The sequence below is a fragment of the Tachysurus vachellii genome, chromosome 3, assembly GCF_030014155.1.
Source record: "Tachysurus vachellii isolate PV-2020 chromosome 3, HZAU_Pvac_v1, whole genome shotgun sequence".
Taxonomy (NCBI): domain Eukaryota; kingdom Metazoa; phylum Chordata; class Actinopteri; order Siluriformes; family Bagridae; genus Tachysurus; species Tachysurus vachellii.
This window is the reverse complement of record NC_083462.1, coordinates 13,576,868-13,591,361: the sequence shown is the minus strand read 5'-3', so window position 1 is coordinate 13,591,361 and position 14,494 is coordinate 13,576,868. Positions and strand designations below refer to the sequence as shown.

At 39.1% G+C, this 14,494-nt stretch overlaps 1 protein-coding gene across 2 annotated transcripts in view; it reads left to right on the top strand.

Annotated features, from left to right (window-relative positions):
- The window catches only part of clcn1a (chloride channel, voltage-sensitive 1a), a 27,962-nt gene extending 13,468 nt beyond the window's left edge, over nucleotides 1-14,494 (top strand). The window contains exons 13-23 of one of the 2 annotated variants that reach the window (XM_060865838.1): nucleotides 1,422-1,491; nucleotides 1,662-1,772; nucleotides 4,845-5,058; nucleotides 7,848-7,981; nucleotides 8,232-8,413; nucleotides 8,709-8,784; nucleotides 8,948-9,036; nucleotides 9,148-9,192; nucleotides 10,946-11,050; nucleotides 11,822-11,908; nucleotides 11,997-14,494. In XM_060865838.1, the coding sequence (XP_060721821.1) occupies nucleotides 1,422-1,491; nucleotides 1,662-1,772; nucleotides 4,845-5,058; nucleotides 7,848-7,981; nucleotides 8,232-8,413; nucleotides 8,709-8,784; nucleotides 8,948-9,036; nucleotides 9,148-9,192; nucleotides 10,946-11,050; nucleotides 11,822-11,908; nucleotides 11,997-12,440 (1,557 nt within the window). In that variant the 3' untranslated portion in view covers nucleotides 12,441-14,494. Of the gene's footprint in view, nucleotides 1-1,421; nucleotides 1,492-1,661; nucleotides 1,773-4,844; nucleotides 5,059-7,847; nucleotides 7,982-8,231; nucleotides 8,414-8,708; nucleotides 8,785-8,947; nucleotides 9,049-9,147; nucleotides 9,193-10,945; nucleotides 11,051-11,821; nucleotides 11,909-11,996 lie in introns of both variants that reach the window. The other variant, XM_060865837.1, reaches the window with a different exon arrangement.

Sequence of the window (14,494 nt, the reverse complement as noted above, 5' to 3'; positions counted from 1 at the left end):
CGCCTTGAGGGGGGGGTTCTGTCAGGACTCTGCCTGGACTTTGGCCATGTGCCTTTTGTTTATGTTTCATGTTCACGTGTCTGCCCCGCCCTTGTCTTTTCTGCCCCGCCTCTGCACACCTGTCCCTTGTGCATAATGATTATTTGTATTATTTAATTGAGCCGCGTTTACTTCGTGCAGCGCGGAATCCTATTGTCTCCTGTTATTGTCTTCTGTACTTGTCTTCATGTCTGGTTTTGTCTGTGTCCTGTTTTGTGTCTTTAATTTATTAAATCCCCGTTTCTGTTAAGCTGTCCTGCATTTGGGTCCGTTTTTATCCCGCGTTCGCTGACAACTGTTGTAGAAAGGACATTATTTACATTGACATTATTTCCTTTCCAGTGTCACACAAATTAGGATGAGGTTCACTTCTGAGTCTGTTTCCTTCCTCACATCATCTCAGGGAGTTTTTCCTCATCACCGTCACCTCAGGCTCGATCATTAGGGATAGATGTTATAGAGAAATAGTAACTTAATTTTAATCTTTAAACATTAAAAGTGCTATACAAATAAATTGAATATGGTGAATATTTTACTATGAAACATAATACAACTCTTCTTCAAACTAGATATCGCTTCTTGACAACATGCAATCTCTCTTGTTAGAAATGAGCAATTAAAATAAGATAGAAGACAAACAGAAGCCCGTAGTAAGTGTAATAATGGTTTAAATGTCACTATCACTAAAATTAGAATTGGTAATAAAAAGGTTGTACCTTTAGTCTTATACTAAATATCGGCACTCTTGGAATGTTGCTTCTCCAATCAAATTGTTAGAAAATAATTATGCTTTCGACAGAAATCACCATGGGGGAAGTCGTGGCCTAATGGTTAGAGAGTCTGACTCCTAACCCTAAGGTTGTGGGTTCGAGTCGCAGGCCAGACATGACTGAGCATTTAAAAAAAATCTGGTTTAAAAGCAAGCAAGCAATCTGAGCAAGGCACCGAACCCCCCAAGTGCTCCCCAGGCACCGCAGCATAAATGGCTGCCCACTGCTCCGGGTGTGTGTTCACGGTGTGTGTGTGTGTGTGTGTGCACTTTGGATGGGTTAAACGCAGAGAACAAATTCTGAGTATGGGTCACCATACTTAGCCGTATGTCACGTCACTTTAAAAAAGTGCACTTCTCAACAAAATCTAAAACATTTTAAAATCAGTTAAGCATTGGACAGCATATTTACAATAAAAGAACAAATAAACAGTTACATTGCCTCTACTAAGGTCTTCTATATTTAAATGTGAAATAAATGGAAACTGTGAATATATATACGTATATACTGTATATTTGCCCCCAGCTTTAGCATAAATAATGCAAATTTGCTACTTTCAAACTTGCTATTGAATAAGCTAGCTTGAAATGAATTGTATTTGATATTTTGCAGTTGTGGATGTCAGCTGTGTCAACGACAATGCCCATCCCCTCTGGAGCATTCATGCCTGTGTTTGTACTTGGTAAGATAATAAGCAATAATAATAGAAATATAAAAATTGTATAAGTGATTAAACAGAAGGCTAGCCATTTGTCATCCTAGTTACCTAGAATCTAGTATCTGTTGTTAATGAAGTCATCCATAGGTCCAGTGGAGAACAAGTTACATAAATCTCTCTCTTTCTCTCTTTAGGTGCAGCATTTGGTCGTTTAGTCGGAGAAATCATGGCCACTTTATTTCCTCATGGCATCCTGTTTGATGGCATCCTCTACCGGATCATTCCTGGAGGGTATGCTGTCATTGGTCAGTCTTACTTCCAACTCTCTTCTCTTCTCTTCTCTTCTCTTCTCTTCTCTTCTCTTCTCTTCTATTCTCGTCCCTTCTTTTTCCATTTCTCTTTTCATAACAAACCGTTAAATTCACCGAAAGATCCTTATAAAAATCAAAACTCAATTTCAAGTCCCTATATGACAGCAAATGTTATGATTAAGTACTGATTAGATTCTGTAAGAAACCTTTCATTATATTCACTGAGAACCCCTTGGAAACCTTCTTGTGTAAGTATTCATGACCTTTAATGAAGTCAAAAAATAAACCTATTATGTATTATTTAATTGAAATACTGTTGTCCTACAATAGTCACTTATCTAGCATGACAACATGAGTAGCTGAGTTCCCACTTGATTGACGCTGGCTCCAAATGACTCCAGTTTCATGAGTAATGGCTCCAGTTTCATGAGTAACTAGCGTTCTGCCAAATTATGTCAGACCTACTGGACTGTCATCTCCACCAGGAGAGATCAGTGAGTCAAATTAACCTCAGAAAAGAGATCTGCCTGTGCCCAGCTAAACCTTTTCCACTCCTTTATCCATGCACCACTCTCCCAGACATAGGCAGCACTATGGTCTTGTCCCAGACAATGTATGACAATGTGGTGATTGATGTATCTAACATTGCAAAGCTGTCCAAATGGACCAGAAATTGGCAGTGTGTCTCTAACCTGGTATGAGCAGTCTCAAGACTTAGCAGTGCTACCATCCTCAGCAAAAGATGATGCTGCGCATAATGACCTGCACATGGCAATCGGGCTGACAGTGTGGGTCAATTTTTTCCTTGAATTCTTCTTTATGCTAAAGAATTAGATTGTTCACACCAGTATTAGGAAGTCCTCATGGGACAACAATGTGTGTGAGGAGAGTAAGCCTTTCCCAGAAAGTTCCCTGCTTCTTGGTGGGGGCCCATAGGAGTCTTTCCAAATATGAAATTCTAGTTATAACAGGGTCACCTTCCAGCATGTGGCCAATGGTTTGGAGTTGGAACACATACAGTACCCTTATGGGAGCATCTATTCTCAAGAAATGTTTATTGTGCAGATCTGCTCTGAACCGGTGTAGTGACTACATGGAGTCAGGGCCGATCGGCCCTATACACTCACTACCAAGTTGCGTAGGGCCCCGCAAATTACGCAAGGCCCCGCCTCCCCTGCCTCATTTTACAGTGCGTGTTAATGTTTACTGTGTAGATGACAATATGAAGCGGAGCTATCCATCTGGCCATGAAAAGAGAAAAAAGAAACAAAATGAGAGTAAAATGTGAGAACAGCAATCAGGTAAACTTGTGTTCTCTTCAAGTTTGATGTCAGCAAGAGCAAATAACAGTAAAGTTAAGTTGATGTGATTCTGTCTCTAGTCTCTATCTGACTAGTTAAATTAGCTGTGCAGTGCTGCCAGTGCATCTCTTGGCCTGTCTGTCACCCAACAATTTATTGCGTGAACATTCGCGTGAATAAACGCCCGTGTTTATAAACGGGAGCTCGATAACTGCGCCGCGCGTGAACATGCGTTCATATGCACGTGTAATCGTGCACGAAATGACACGTGCTTTCCAGCAGCATCTGTGTGGGGACCAGTACAAAAAGTACCGTGATAGCACTCCTAAATGACAATGTTTGTAATCTCTTAATCAAGGTTACAACAATATTAATGCAATATGGAAACCATTGGATTTACACTGGAATGGGCATAATGTCAATATGAATGCACATCCCTCAGTAAATAATAACCATAACCATCAGGGATCAAGTATTGCTCTCATGCATACAATAAAACACAGTGGTACGGTATGGCAAGCCATTTTAGCTTTTATACATTCACATGATATTTAAAATATTCCATTCAATAAAGATTTGTTTATACCTCATTCAATTCTGTATTGTTTTACTTCTTGACCGAGAGATGGAGCAAACTTTTTTAAAAGGAGGGAGGTTTGTAGTGGGAGCAGTGGGGTGTCAAGTGTGAATGTGTGGCAAATGGTTTACATATTTACATATTGGTAATTGTACATATTGTACACACATATTGTACTGATTATATGTATGAGCATACTGCACATTTCACCTGTTGATTTCATTATGTTTGTTAATTGTACATATTGTACACACATATTGCACTGACTATATGTATGAGCAAATTGCACATTTTCACATGTCAACTCATTATCTATATCCTTATCTGTATAAATGTTCTGCAATTTCTGGAGTTTGCTCCTAAGAATTTCACTCACCAAGGCACATGTGCTGTGGTGATGTGACGATAAAGTGACTTGACTTGACTTGACTTGGCTCACGGGTCAGATAGGAGGGCCCCTTAGCAGAATTTTGCTTAGGGCCCCAGGGAGGTCAGGATCGGCTCTGCATGGCGTAAATAACATCTGGTATTCTTAACATTCATTAACAGGAGGACTTTTTACAGACCAATTCAACACTCTCAAATCCACATTTTAACCATTATTTTTCTTCTGAACTAGGAAGTATATGTACAGACCAGGAAACTGAAATTGATATGGCCCTAAGCCCCAAGGCTGTTGGCTGGTTGACATAAGGTTTCTTTAACTGCAACATTAGCAGCATATCCTTATGGTTCCTGCCCGATTAGCTCTGTTTTGATATGTAAGACCCAACTGGCAGCTTGGACAACATTCACAAAGAATTGACTGTTCTTTCACACCTAGGATTTGTGTAGCCTGCTTTGTGCTAGTTTCTAGTTTCTTTATTATGAGACAATCTGCATGCTCTCCTAGGTTTTCTATTGCCTAGAGTTTTGATTAGCTCCATTCCAGAAAGGTCAATAACTGTAAATTGGAGTGTTCATTTCAATGCAAGTAGCCTGCTAATTAATTAACCTGTGTGCCATGTGTGATGCAATGTTCACCACCTCACCAGACTGACATCAGTGAAACTGTATGGGATGCTTGGGCAACATATGTATACACAAAGCTTTGTAAGGTAAAACCACCATTGATATGCTAGTATCAATTGCATGGTGTATTCCACAGTCAAATTCTCTCCATTACTAAGTAAGTTTCTTCTTTTGCAGGTGCAGCAGCAATGACTGGGGCTGTCACTCATACAGTCTCTACTGCTGTGATTTGTTTTGAGTTGACTGGTCAGATCTCTCACATTTTGCCCATGATGGTAGCAGTTATCCTGGCCAACATGGTTGCACAAGGACTACAACCCTCACTCTATGACTCCATCATCCAGGTCAAGAAATTGCCCTACCTCCCAGAGCTAGGCTTCGGTCATATCAGGTGAGGACACCTGTGACCTGTGTGGAAAAAACCCATACCAGTGAACAGTAGTGCACTCTTTTGCTTTGACTGGATCACACTGTACACTTAAATTAATTACAATTAATAATTAATAATTTTGGATCATTTTTAGGTCAATTCTAGGTCAGTTGTATCATCTTGGAGCCTGGTCACCTATGATTTTTGTTTTTGTATGGCTTCTATGGCTTTGTTTTATTCCATTAGAAAGCCTTATTAGCCAATTTCTGGTGAAATGGCATCTTTCTAATTTCTTTTAGCTGTATTTAATGAAGTGAAGACTGCTGGACAGTATTGGACAACCAGTACTGACATTAACATTAGCGATATTGCTAAAGTGAAGTAAGCAGTTTCTCCTGCATTTCACCTATATCTGGCCAAGACACTCATGTTCTTGATCAGTCCCCTGTCATCTTAATATTGAAGTAATGCTAAACTTACTCCTGGCAGGTTTCCCCTAGATGCCACCCCTACAACTGATCAATATTGTGGCAGCATGAATTAATCGCTACACTCTCCTCTTACACCAATCATTTCAATTTTTATATGCCATAATAGCTACTAAGACATCCTTCTGCAAGAAAAACCTTGAAACATTCTCATCTGATGTATACAAAGTCTGAAGTATTTTTTCTTTACTTCCTATCCCTCTGCATCCTCCTTTACTCTCTTCCTGATAACACTGCCTTATTTGAGGAGCTAATCTCTGCTAATCCTTTCATTTGAACCTAATGTCTGTGCTTAACAATCACTCATCATATACAAAAAAAGATCCTGTAGGTTATCTTGCCCAACAAACCCACCACCATATAAGAAACTCTCCTCCTTCACTAACATTAAAAATGATTCCAAAACATCTGATCATGGACTGAGTGCCTTTAAGACATCAAGGGTTGTTTCCATCTTGAAGAGGCCCACTCTAGATACTTCAGCAAAAACCAAGAAGAAGCCCACTCTAGATATTGACCTGCGAAACAACCATCAGCGTTTATCCTCCTTGACCTTTCAGCCGTTTTCGACACAGTCAATCACAAAACTCTACTTTCTATCCTTATAGTCTTGAAATGTATGGCAAAGCATAACAGTAACTTGCTTTTCTATACCTGGGGATCTGTCCAATGCTAAAGGAATTAACCCAAATGGATTGAAAAATTACATTTTTTAAAATATTTGGGTAATCAGTGTTTAATTTTAAATGAATAATTTCCGGGACAAAACAAGCAATTTCTCACCGCTGTGACCGAAAACCAACCACACAACTTCAGTTTTCCCAGGACATGACGTTACTAAACGGTAATAGCTTTTCTGAATGGTCCCGTGTATTATTCTGTTCCATATACAGGCCATTCGTGGATTTTTTTTTAAAATATATGTGTAGCTACAAATATGAATATTATGAAACATCACTGCCATCCTGTTTACTAACACCACTGACATTCAGTTCACTATTCTAATCTTCAAGAAGAGCCCACTGCTTTCTGCTGCCATATATGATTTAGTACAAACACTCTGCTCAAACACTGTTTTACAAAGTGCCCTTTACTGTGTAGTTTTATCTGGAGCCGTGGAGGCCACCACACAACTCACCCACTCAGATGCTAATTTCACCGTTGCAATTGCAATTGCAAAGATGCAATTGACCGTTTGGTCAGGTCCGAGCGATCCCACACTCTGACGTGCGGCAGACCAGTTTTTGATTTTGCATAATCAGCTACGGATATACAACTTGCTTGTTCCTCAGCTGTTCTTGAGATCAAATATCATTCATCTGATCAGCGGAAATTTCTGACACCAGCAACGTGGTTGCCTCATCCATTACTTCTGATTGACATAACTTTGCTTCTGTCTCCCGTTATCCTGATCCAGGTGTACAGTTCTATCTTCTCAGGATCTCTTTTGATCAGGCACACCATCAGCTTTACTCGTGAATTAAAAAAACTAAAATATGTTTGACTTTCTCTTTGACATTTTGAAAATATAATTATTATTTAGGTAGACCGATAAACCATTCTGTCATTCCACTGCTCACTGCGTGTGAAACAATAATCAAACAAACATTTCTGCTCCAAAGAATGCAATTAACATAAGTGGCAAGGGGCAGGATATTGATATTCATGCACACCCACCTCTACACATGCCACCTTTACTCTGCCTGCTAGTTTATCTTAATCCATGTACTGGTAAATTCATCAGTGTGGTATGTACACCCTTAAACTCAACAGGTAGATGGTAGATGAGTGACCTCCAGGACCATCAGGTTGAATACATCCTTGGTGCTGCACTCCTCTGCCAGCAGCCATATTTGGATGTTGGGTATGAGCAGGCGTCCAAACCCACTAAGTGTCAGTGAGCAGAAGCTTTTATTGTGTTTTTTGGAGATGTGGTTGACCCACAAAAAAAAGGTTTTTTTTTTCTTTGGCTTCAGATTTTCAGCACTTTTATATTCTTCTGCACATATATACAGAATTCTAACCTCTTTCTCTCTTTTGTGGCTCTCATCTCTCCGCCTTTATCCTTGTTAAATCAATCCCGTACTGGTGAAGATCTTTATCACTCACTTTTCCTGGCTCTGACTTCTATTCACAAACTGGTGTTTGACCATAAACCCAAATCCACACACACTTACTATTGTGTTAAAATAAACTGTCGTATATTTAAGCACAATATATCATTCATTTCATGTGGTATTTATTTAATATACTTATTTTTTGCTTATTTCCAATTATAGTTGTGGGGTTATCAGTGACATTGTCCAATTTCTCCTTTCACAGTCAATATAACATCTTTGTTGAAGACATCATGGTGAGAAAAGTGAAATATCTGTGTTCACAGTCCACATACAGAGAAGTGGTACATTTACTAAACTCCACATCCCTCAAAAACTTCCCTCTGGTGGACTCAAAAGGTGAGAATATATGGAAACACAGAATGCCTTATATGGCCATATCAGAATTTTTATTTAATGTTTCAAACAGAAATACAATATTAGTATGATTTTTTTTTTTTGTTTCATTTATTTTGTTTTCATTTTTTATATTTGATATGCATTGATCAAACCTAGTCTTGAATTCTTGAAGTCTTGAAAAAATATATGTTTGGAAAAAAACAAAAAAGTTAAAATGATCTAACAATTCATCATCTGTTGAATTCTCAAGAATCTATGATCCTCTTGGGAAGCATTGAGCGCTCTGAGCTTCTTGCCCTTTGTGACTGGTGGCTATCAGCAGAGCGACGGATTCTGATACAAAAAGAGGGTTTGCACGGTCGAGGCTTATGTGCCAGCTGGGAATCCATTGCCTTTGTAGATGAAGAAGGAGAAGAGAGTGGTGGTGAAAAGGTAGGAGAAATTAATTTTGGATTAATTTTGGAGTTTATTCTCCTTTTGGTAAAGCTTTACCTCTTTACCTAATATATATATAAACAGTTGTCTAATGTTAGTGTATGGCACACTATTATAAAATCTAGTGTAGTTATTATGTGTTAGTTAATATGCTAGACATTTTACATTTATTACACAAAATGCAATAGAGTAGGAAAGCAAAAAAAGAAGGAAACATGTTTCTTGATGGAGAAATGGTCACTGTGGGTTGGGAATTTTAGGTTTAAACCACAGTTCTCTTTCACTATCTCAGAGTGCACCAATGCTGGAAGAAAGGAACGGCCCTTTAACTTCACCCAAACAGCCAGAGCCAACCATCACTCCTCCTGGTGAGGTGATGATTTTGAAGGGAAAATGATTTTCTTCAGTAAAATCACATTACAAGATTGTATCAGATAGTAGTAACATTACAATCAGCTCCAATACCTGATAGTTATTGTTGTAAAATCTAAGATTATTAAGAAGATATAATATTTTCACTTTTTACTCCAGGTAAAGGTCCTCTCCAGTCTTTCAGGAGAACTTTACACAACCTTTTCTCATCCTCTTCAGAAAGACAGGCAGACGAGCCTGAGGCAGAGGTGCACACCCATGTAGATTACCATATTGAAACATTAAAGTCATTTGTTCTAGTTTTCTGATACTGTTCTTACGTGATAAATATACATGAACATATTTTTCTTTGTTCCCAGGAGCCAACTCCTCCACCCCTCACTGATACAATGACACCTGAAGAGGTTATGATTTTATATATGATGTTGTGTAATACACTGCCTGGTCAAAAAAAGTCACACACTAATAATTTGTTGGACCGCCTTTTCTTTGATTACAGTCATGTCATAATTTCAATAAGCTTATGCAAGTTCACATTTTTTCCATCCCAAATTGCATTAATTTCTTGCTAAGATTTTGTATTGGTTATGGGGAAAGTCATGGTTCTCAATGGGGATAAGGTCTGAACCCTGTGGTGACCGATCCGTAAGTGAAAATGAAGTCTCATACTCCACAAATTCCTCTTTTATAATTTAAGCCTGATGATCCTGGCATTGTCATCATGGAATTTGCCGGTGCCATCATGGAAGAAGGAATTCAATAATGGAAATACGTTGGCATTACGTATATTCAGGTAAACTGACCTCTTTTTTTGGGCACATTTTTTGCTGAACCTAGACCTGACCAACTGAAGCAACTCCAGTTCAAAACACTCTCACTATGGGCTTGTGAGTGCATCATCGCATGTACCTTGATGTAACATAATTCTGGTAAATCTGGACTCATCAGGCCACATGACCTTTTTTCATGTTTTACAGTCCAAACTGTATCTCCCCCCCCCCCACAGCAAATTGGGCTTCTTTTTCTGATTAGTCTGACAGTTTTCTTAAAGCTACTCAACTGTTTAGTCTAAATCCCTTGAGTTCTCTTCACTTGTTGAAATTCTCTTACTTTCACCACATACATGTATGTATTTTTACGGCATTTGACAGACACCCTTATCCAGGGCAACTTGCAAATTATTTATACAGGTGAGCAATTGACCTCCACCTTGTGTGTGTGGAGTTTGCATGTTCTCCCCGTGCCTCGGGGGTTTCCTCCGGGTACTCCGGTTTCCTCCCCCGATCCAAAGACATGCATGGTAGGTTGATTGGTATCTCTGGAAAATTGTCCGTAGTGTGTGAGTGTGTGAGTAAATGAGAGTGTGTGTGTGTGTGTGCGTGTGCCCTGCGATGGGTTGGCACTCCGTCCAGGGTGTATCCTGCCTTGATGCCCGATGACGCCTGAGATAGGCACAGGCTCCCCGTGACCCGAGGTAGTTCGGATAAGCGGTAGGAAATGAGTGAGTGAGTGAGGTGAGCAATTGAGGGTTTAGGGCCTTGCTCAGGGGCCCAGTTGGCCCTGGGATTCAAACTCACAACCTCCTGATCAGTAGTCCAACACCTTAACCACTGAGCTACCACTTCCCTTTTCCCCACGCCAGTCCTCCAGTTCTGCTGTTGCCTTTTTTATGATTTGATTTGATTTGATTTGACCAAAGGTTTTAAAGATCTATGATTATGATCATTCAAGATTTTTTACAGCCACATTTCTTCCTGGCCGATGATGGTTCATGACTATCCTTCCACATTTCAATCATGTTTTGGACAGTTTTTAAACCAACTCTAGTAGTTTCAGCAATCTCTTTAATTGATTTCTTGGCTTGATGCAGGCCAATAAATTGACCCTTCTGAAAGCAAGTAACATCTTTTCCATGACCACAGTATATGTCTTCCGACATGGTTGTTAAAGAAATGAGATGCTACTCACTGCATCAGTTTGGGTTAAATAACTTGTCAGCTGAAACGTATTAATCTCTGCCCTAATTGTCCAATAGATGAATAATCTTACCTACTTAGAGGTGGTGACTTTTTTGGCCAGGTGATGCATTTAAACAGTTCCTCTGAAATAGCTGTAGTATGTAGAAAATTCCAATAATCCTGGTATCGGTTTAAAAAGGTTAAAGCATGGGAGGAATCAGAGATGGATAAGACATTGGAAATTGAGAGGGTGAAGATAGACCCATCTCCTTTTCAACTGGTGGAGAGAACATCGCTACACAAGGTGAGTTTACCTTCCTGCATCCTGGGATTAGGATTCTTAGCTCTAAGCACCAGTTTTTAAATGAATTTTCGCATAGGGTCAATAAAGTGTTATGTTCATTTTCAAAACTTCAACCAGTAAAGGACCTTGGTATGTGGTAGCGCTAATATATTTAACTAAAATAATAATTTCATCTTAAATCGGAATGACTTACATTCTATAGTTGCAAAGGCTGGTGTTGGCCGATTAAAATAAACCTGTCGGATAATTTGTGTCTTGCTAATTGTTTTTGTGGCAAAACATTTTAATACATTTATTTAATAAAAACAGTAGTCCTTGGTGGTCCAGCTTCAGCTCTCACCACCTTGGCCTGGGATCAATGACTGGCTCTGGATAAAGAATGGGAAAATAGGAAGGTTTGCATCAGGAAGGACATCTGGTATAAACCCTGTGCTAGATCAAATATAGAGATCAGATAATCTGCTGTGGCTACCATGAACAGGGATCAGTTGAACAATAACATTAATTAAGAAACAATTTTTTAACTTTATGGATCAGAGAGATGAATGTAGCCAGAACATATCTGAAGTATAACTTGGACCCATTCTATTAAAAGTTTTCAAATTAAATGAAAGTATCTTGAATTGTAAAATGAACTGGTAACCAGGGTAAAAAAAAAAGTTTGAGTAATACACTCGCTTGCATATTATTTAGCTCAGATACTTTCGAGGCAACTTTCAAGTTTACTTGTGATGTGTGATAACCTCTGACTTTTTATTTTTTTCCACACAGACTCATACATTGTTCTCCTTATTGGGCCTCAGTCATGCCTATGTAACCAGCATAGGCAAGTTAGTGGGAGTTGTAGCACTAAAAGAGGTAAATAAATATAGATATTATGTTTTCATACAACCATCAAACTATGTATGCTATTCAATACGCATATTTGTTTTTTATTGTTTGTCAGCTTCAGAAAGCCATCGAAGGCTCAACGAGGAGCGGTGTCCGCTTGCGCCCCCCTCTAGCCAGTTTCCGTGACACCATTCGTAAGTACTCTAAGCCATCCCAGACTCCCTCAGCCCCAACATCCCCGATGTCCACCTCCGACCCTGATTCCTACCATCCTTCATCCCAAGAGGTCCCTTCAGTTCCCCTGGCCCCTGTCCAACAGCAGGAGGAGGCGGAAGTGTGGATTGAAGGAGTAACACGAGAGATAGTAGTAAACAGCAGTAGCTCTACAACAGAAAGCAGAAGCCCTCAGACAAAAGGAAGTATCAGTGAGGCAGGAAGTCCCAATGGCAGCCCATCTCAATCTTCTTCCTCTCATCCCGCTATATTGCTCTCATCCCTAAGACCTGTCCCTGAGGAGAAAAGAGATTCTGATCATGAAAGCGATGATGAACCCCTTTAAGCTCTGTGTTTATAATGTTAATTTTCCCCCTATTTTATTTTTATATAACGTTTTTGTGTTTTTTATGTTCTGTCAAGTGTGATATTGTATATGGATTTTAGCTAGTCATAATCCTATGTGTCTGTGAAAGACTGCTAAAAGATGATTTGCTTAAGCAGTTAAGCTAAATAATTGGTTAGGAAATGTTGATCGTAGGTTTTTCATGTTTTTATGTCATATGATTTCATATTCACATTTGAAGGGCCCTATAAATTGAATCAATTTAATATCATTTGTTTAAAAAAGAAACACAAAAGTATTTGGTTAATCAGGACATCTCACCCTCTGGCTGGTTTTTGGACAGTCTCAGGACACCATCCTAACATCATCCATAACCATGAAGCCAGCTCAGGCATCCTTTGCCCCATCTTTGGGTTTTCATAAGTATTCTGCTGCATTAGACTTATCCTATAAGTGGTAAATTGCAGGTTATCATTTCCAACATTGGTGCAAATGAACTGGAAAAAAACCTGGATGCCTCTGTTTTGTTAGCAACAAGCTAGCTAGTATACTGTGATGATCGACGTATATTTACCTCCTCAAACATCTACCTGTACAATGTTAGACATTTGACAAGTGAATATATCTGTATGTTGATTGATCTCGAGCTACTTGTTTAGAAAAAGATTAGAATTGCTATTCTGTATGCTTTGGATGCTTTGTGCAGTTTGACCTCAATCCATAAACTGGGAAGGAACCTGTAGTTCCCCAAATCGATGAGTAGGAATTTCATGTCTCATGGGAGTTTTCTAAGGCTGTTCCTTTTCCTGACTCTAGGTTGAAAATTGCAAGTTGTAACCTCAAATCAGTATTAATTCTAGCTCTGCTTGCTGCCCCTTAACAGATCTTTGTTGTACTTCAGCTAGGTAACTTTAAATTTTGTGTGGTTCATTTTTCAGTTTTGAAACATTATCTTAAACCTGCAGTGTGCTTAATTACTTCAGCTGCAGACCATGAATTTTACATAAACATTACACTTTATGGCCAAGAGTATGTTCTACACCTGACCATAACACGCATATGTGGTTTTCCTCAAACTGTTGCAACAAACGTAAAAGCATGCAACTGTTTATAGACATGTTTTTATTTTCTGAAGCATTACTCGAGGCTCGAACCCTGTTCCATCATGACAATGCTCCGGTACACAAAGGACAGAGCTCCATGTAGACATGGTGTGTGAAGGTTGGAGTGAAGAACTCGAGTGTCCTGCACTGAGCCCTGACTCTGACTCAACACCACTGAACACCTTTGTGATGAACTGGAACACAGACTGAACCCCAGACCTCCTCACTCTTACATCATCAGTGTCTGATCTCACTGATGATCTTGTAGCTGAATGAACGCAAATCCACACAGTCACAATACAACAGCTAAAGGAAAGGCTTCCTAGGAGAGTGCATTATAACGGCACAGAGAGAATAAACCTGGAATGAGATTCAAGAAGCACATGTGAGTGTGAGGGTCAGGTGTCCATTAAATTATCATGTAATTCACACCCAGTGGCTTTGAGTCATTTAGTTCATAAATCTGCACAGAAAAAAATCAACCCAGAACTATTCAACCCTATCACAAGCATGGACTTTATTTGGATGCTTTCCTGTGCACATATTAAGCTGTCCAGATTAACTGTTCACAATTTTCCCTCCGAACCCTCATCTCACATCCCGATTTCTCTTATCTCAGGTTGCTCTAATGTCTTTAAACTCATAATTCTTGGTATACATGGTCAGTTGGAGAACATCACAAGCACTTAGTTTTTATTTTACAATCCTGATATACATTCTATCTTTATTTATTTCTCTCGTGCTCATTCAGTCTGAGTAGAACTTGTATATTGTTTAATATTAGGTATGCAGGATTAGTATTAGGAAAGGTTTTGAAGGTTTATTTTCAATCCAAGAAATCATATGGATTATTAGAATGTGATGTAACGGATTCCCATTCCAATGAATTATGTATACGGTGAACGCTTGTAGGGGGAACTAAGAATTATGCAATAAATCATGACAACTATA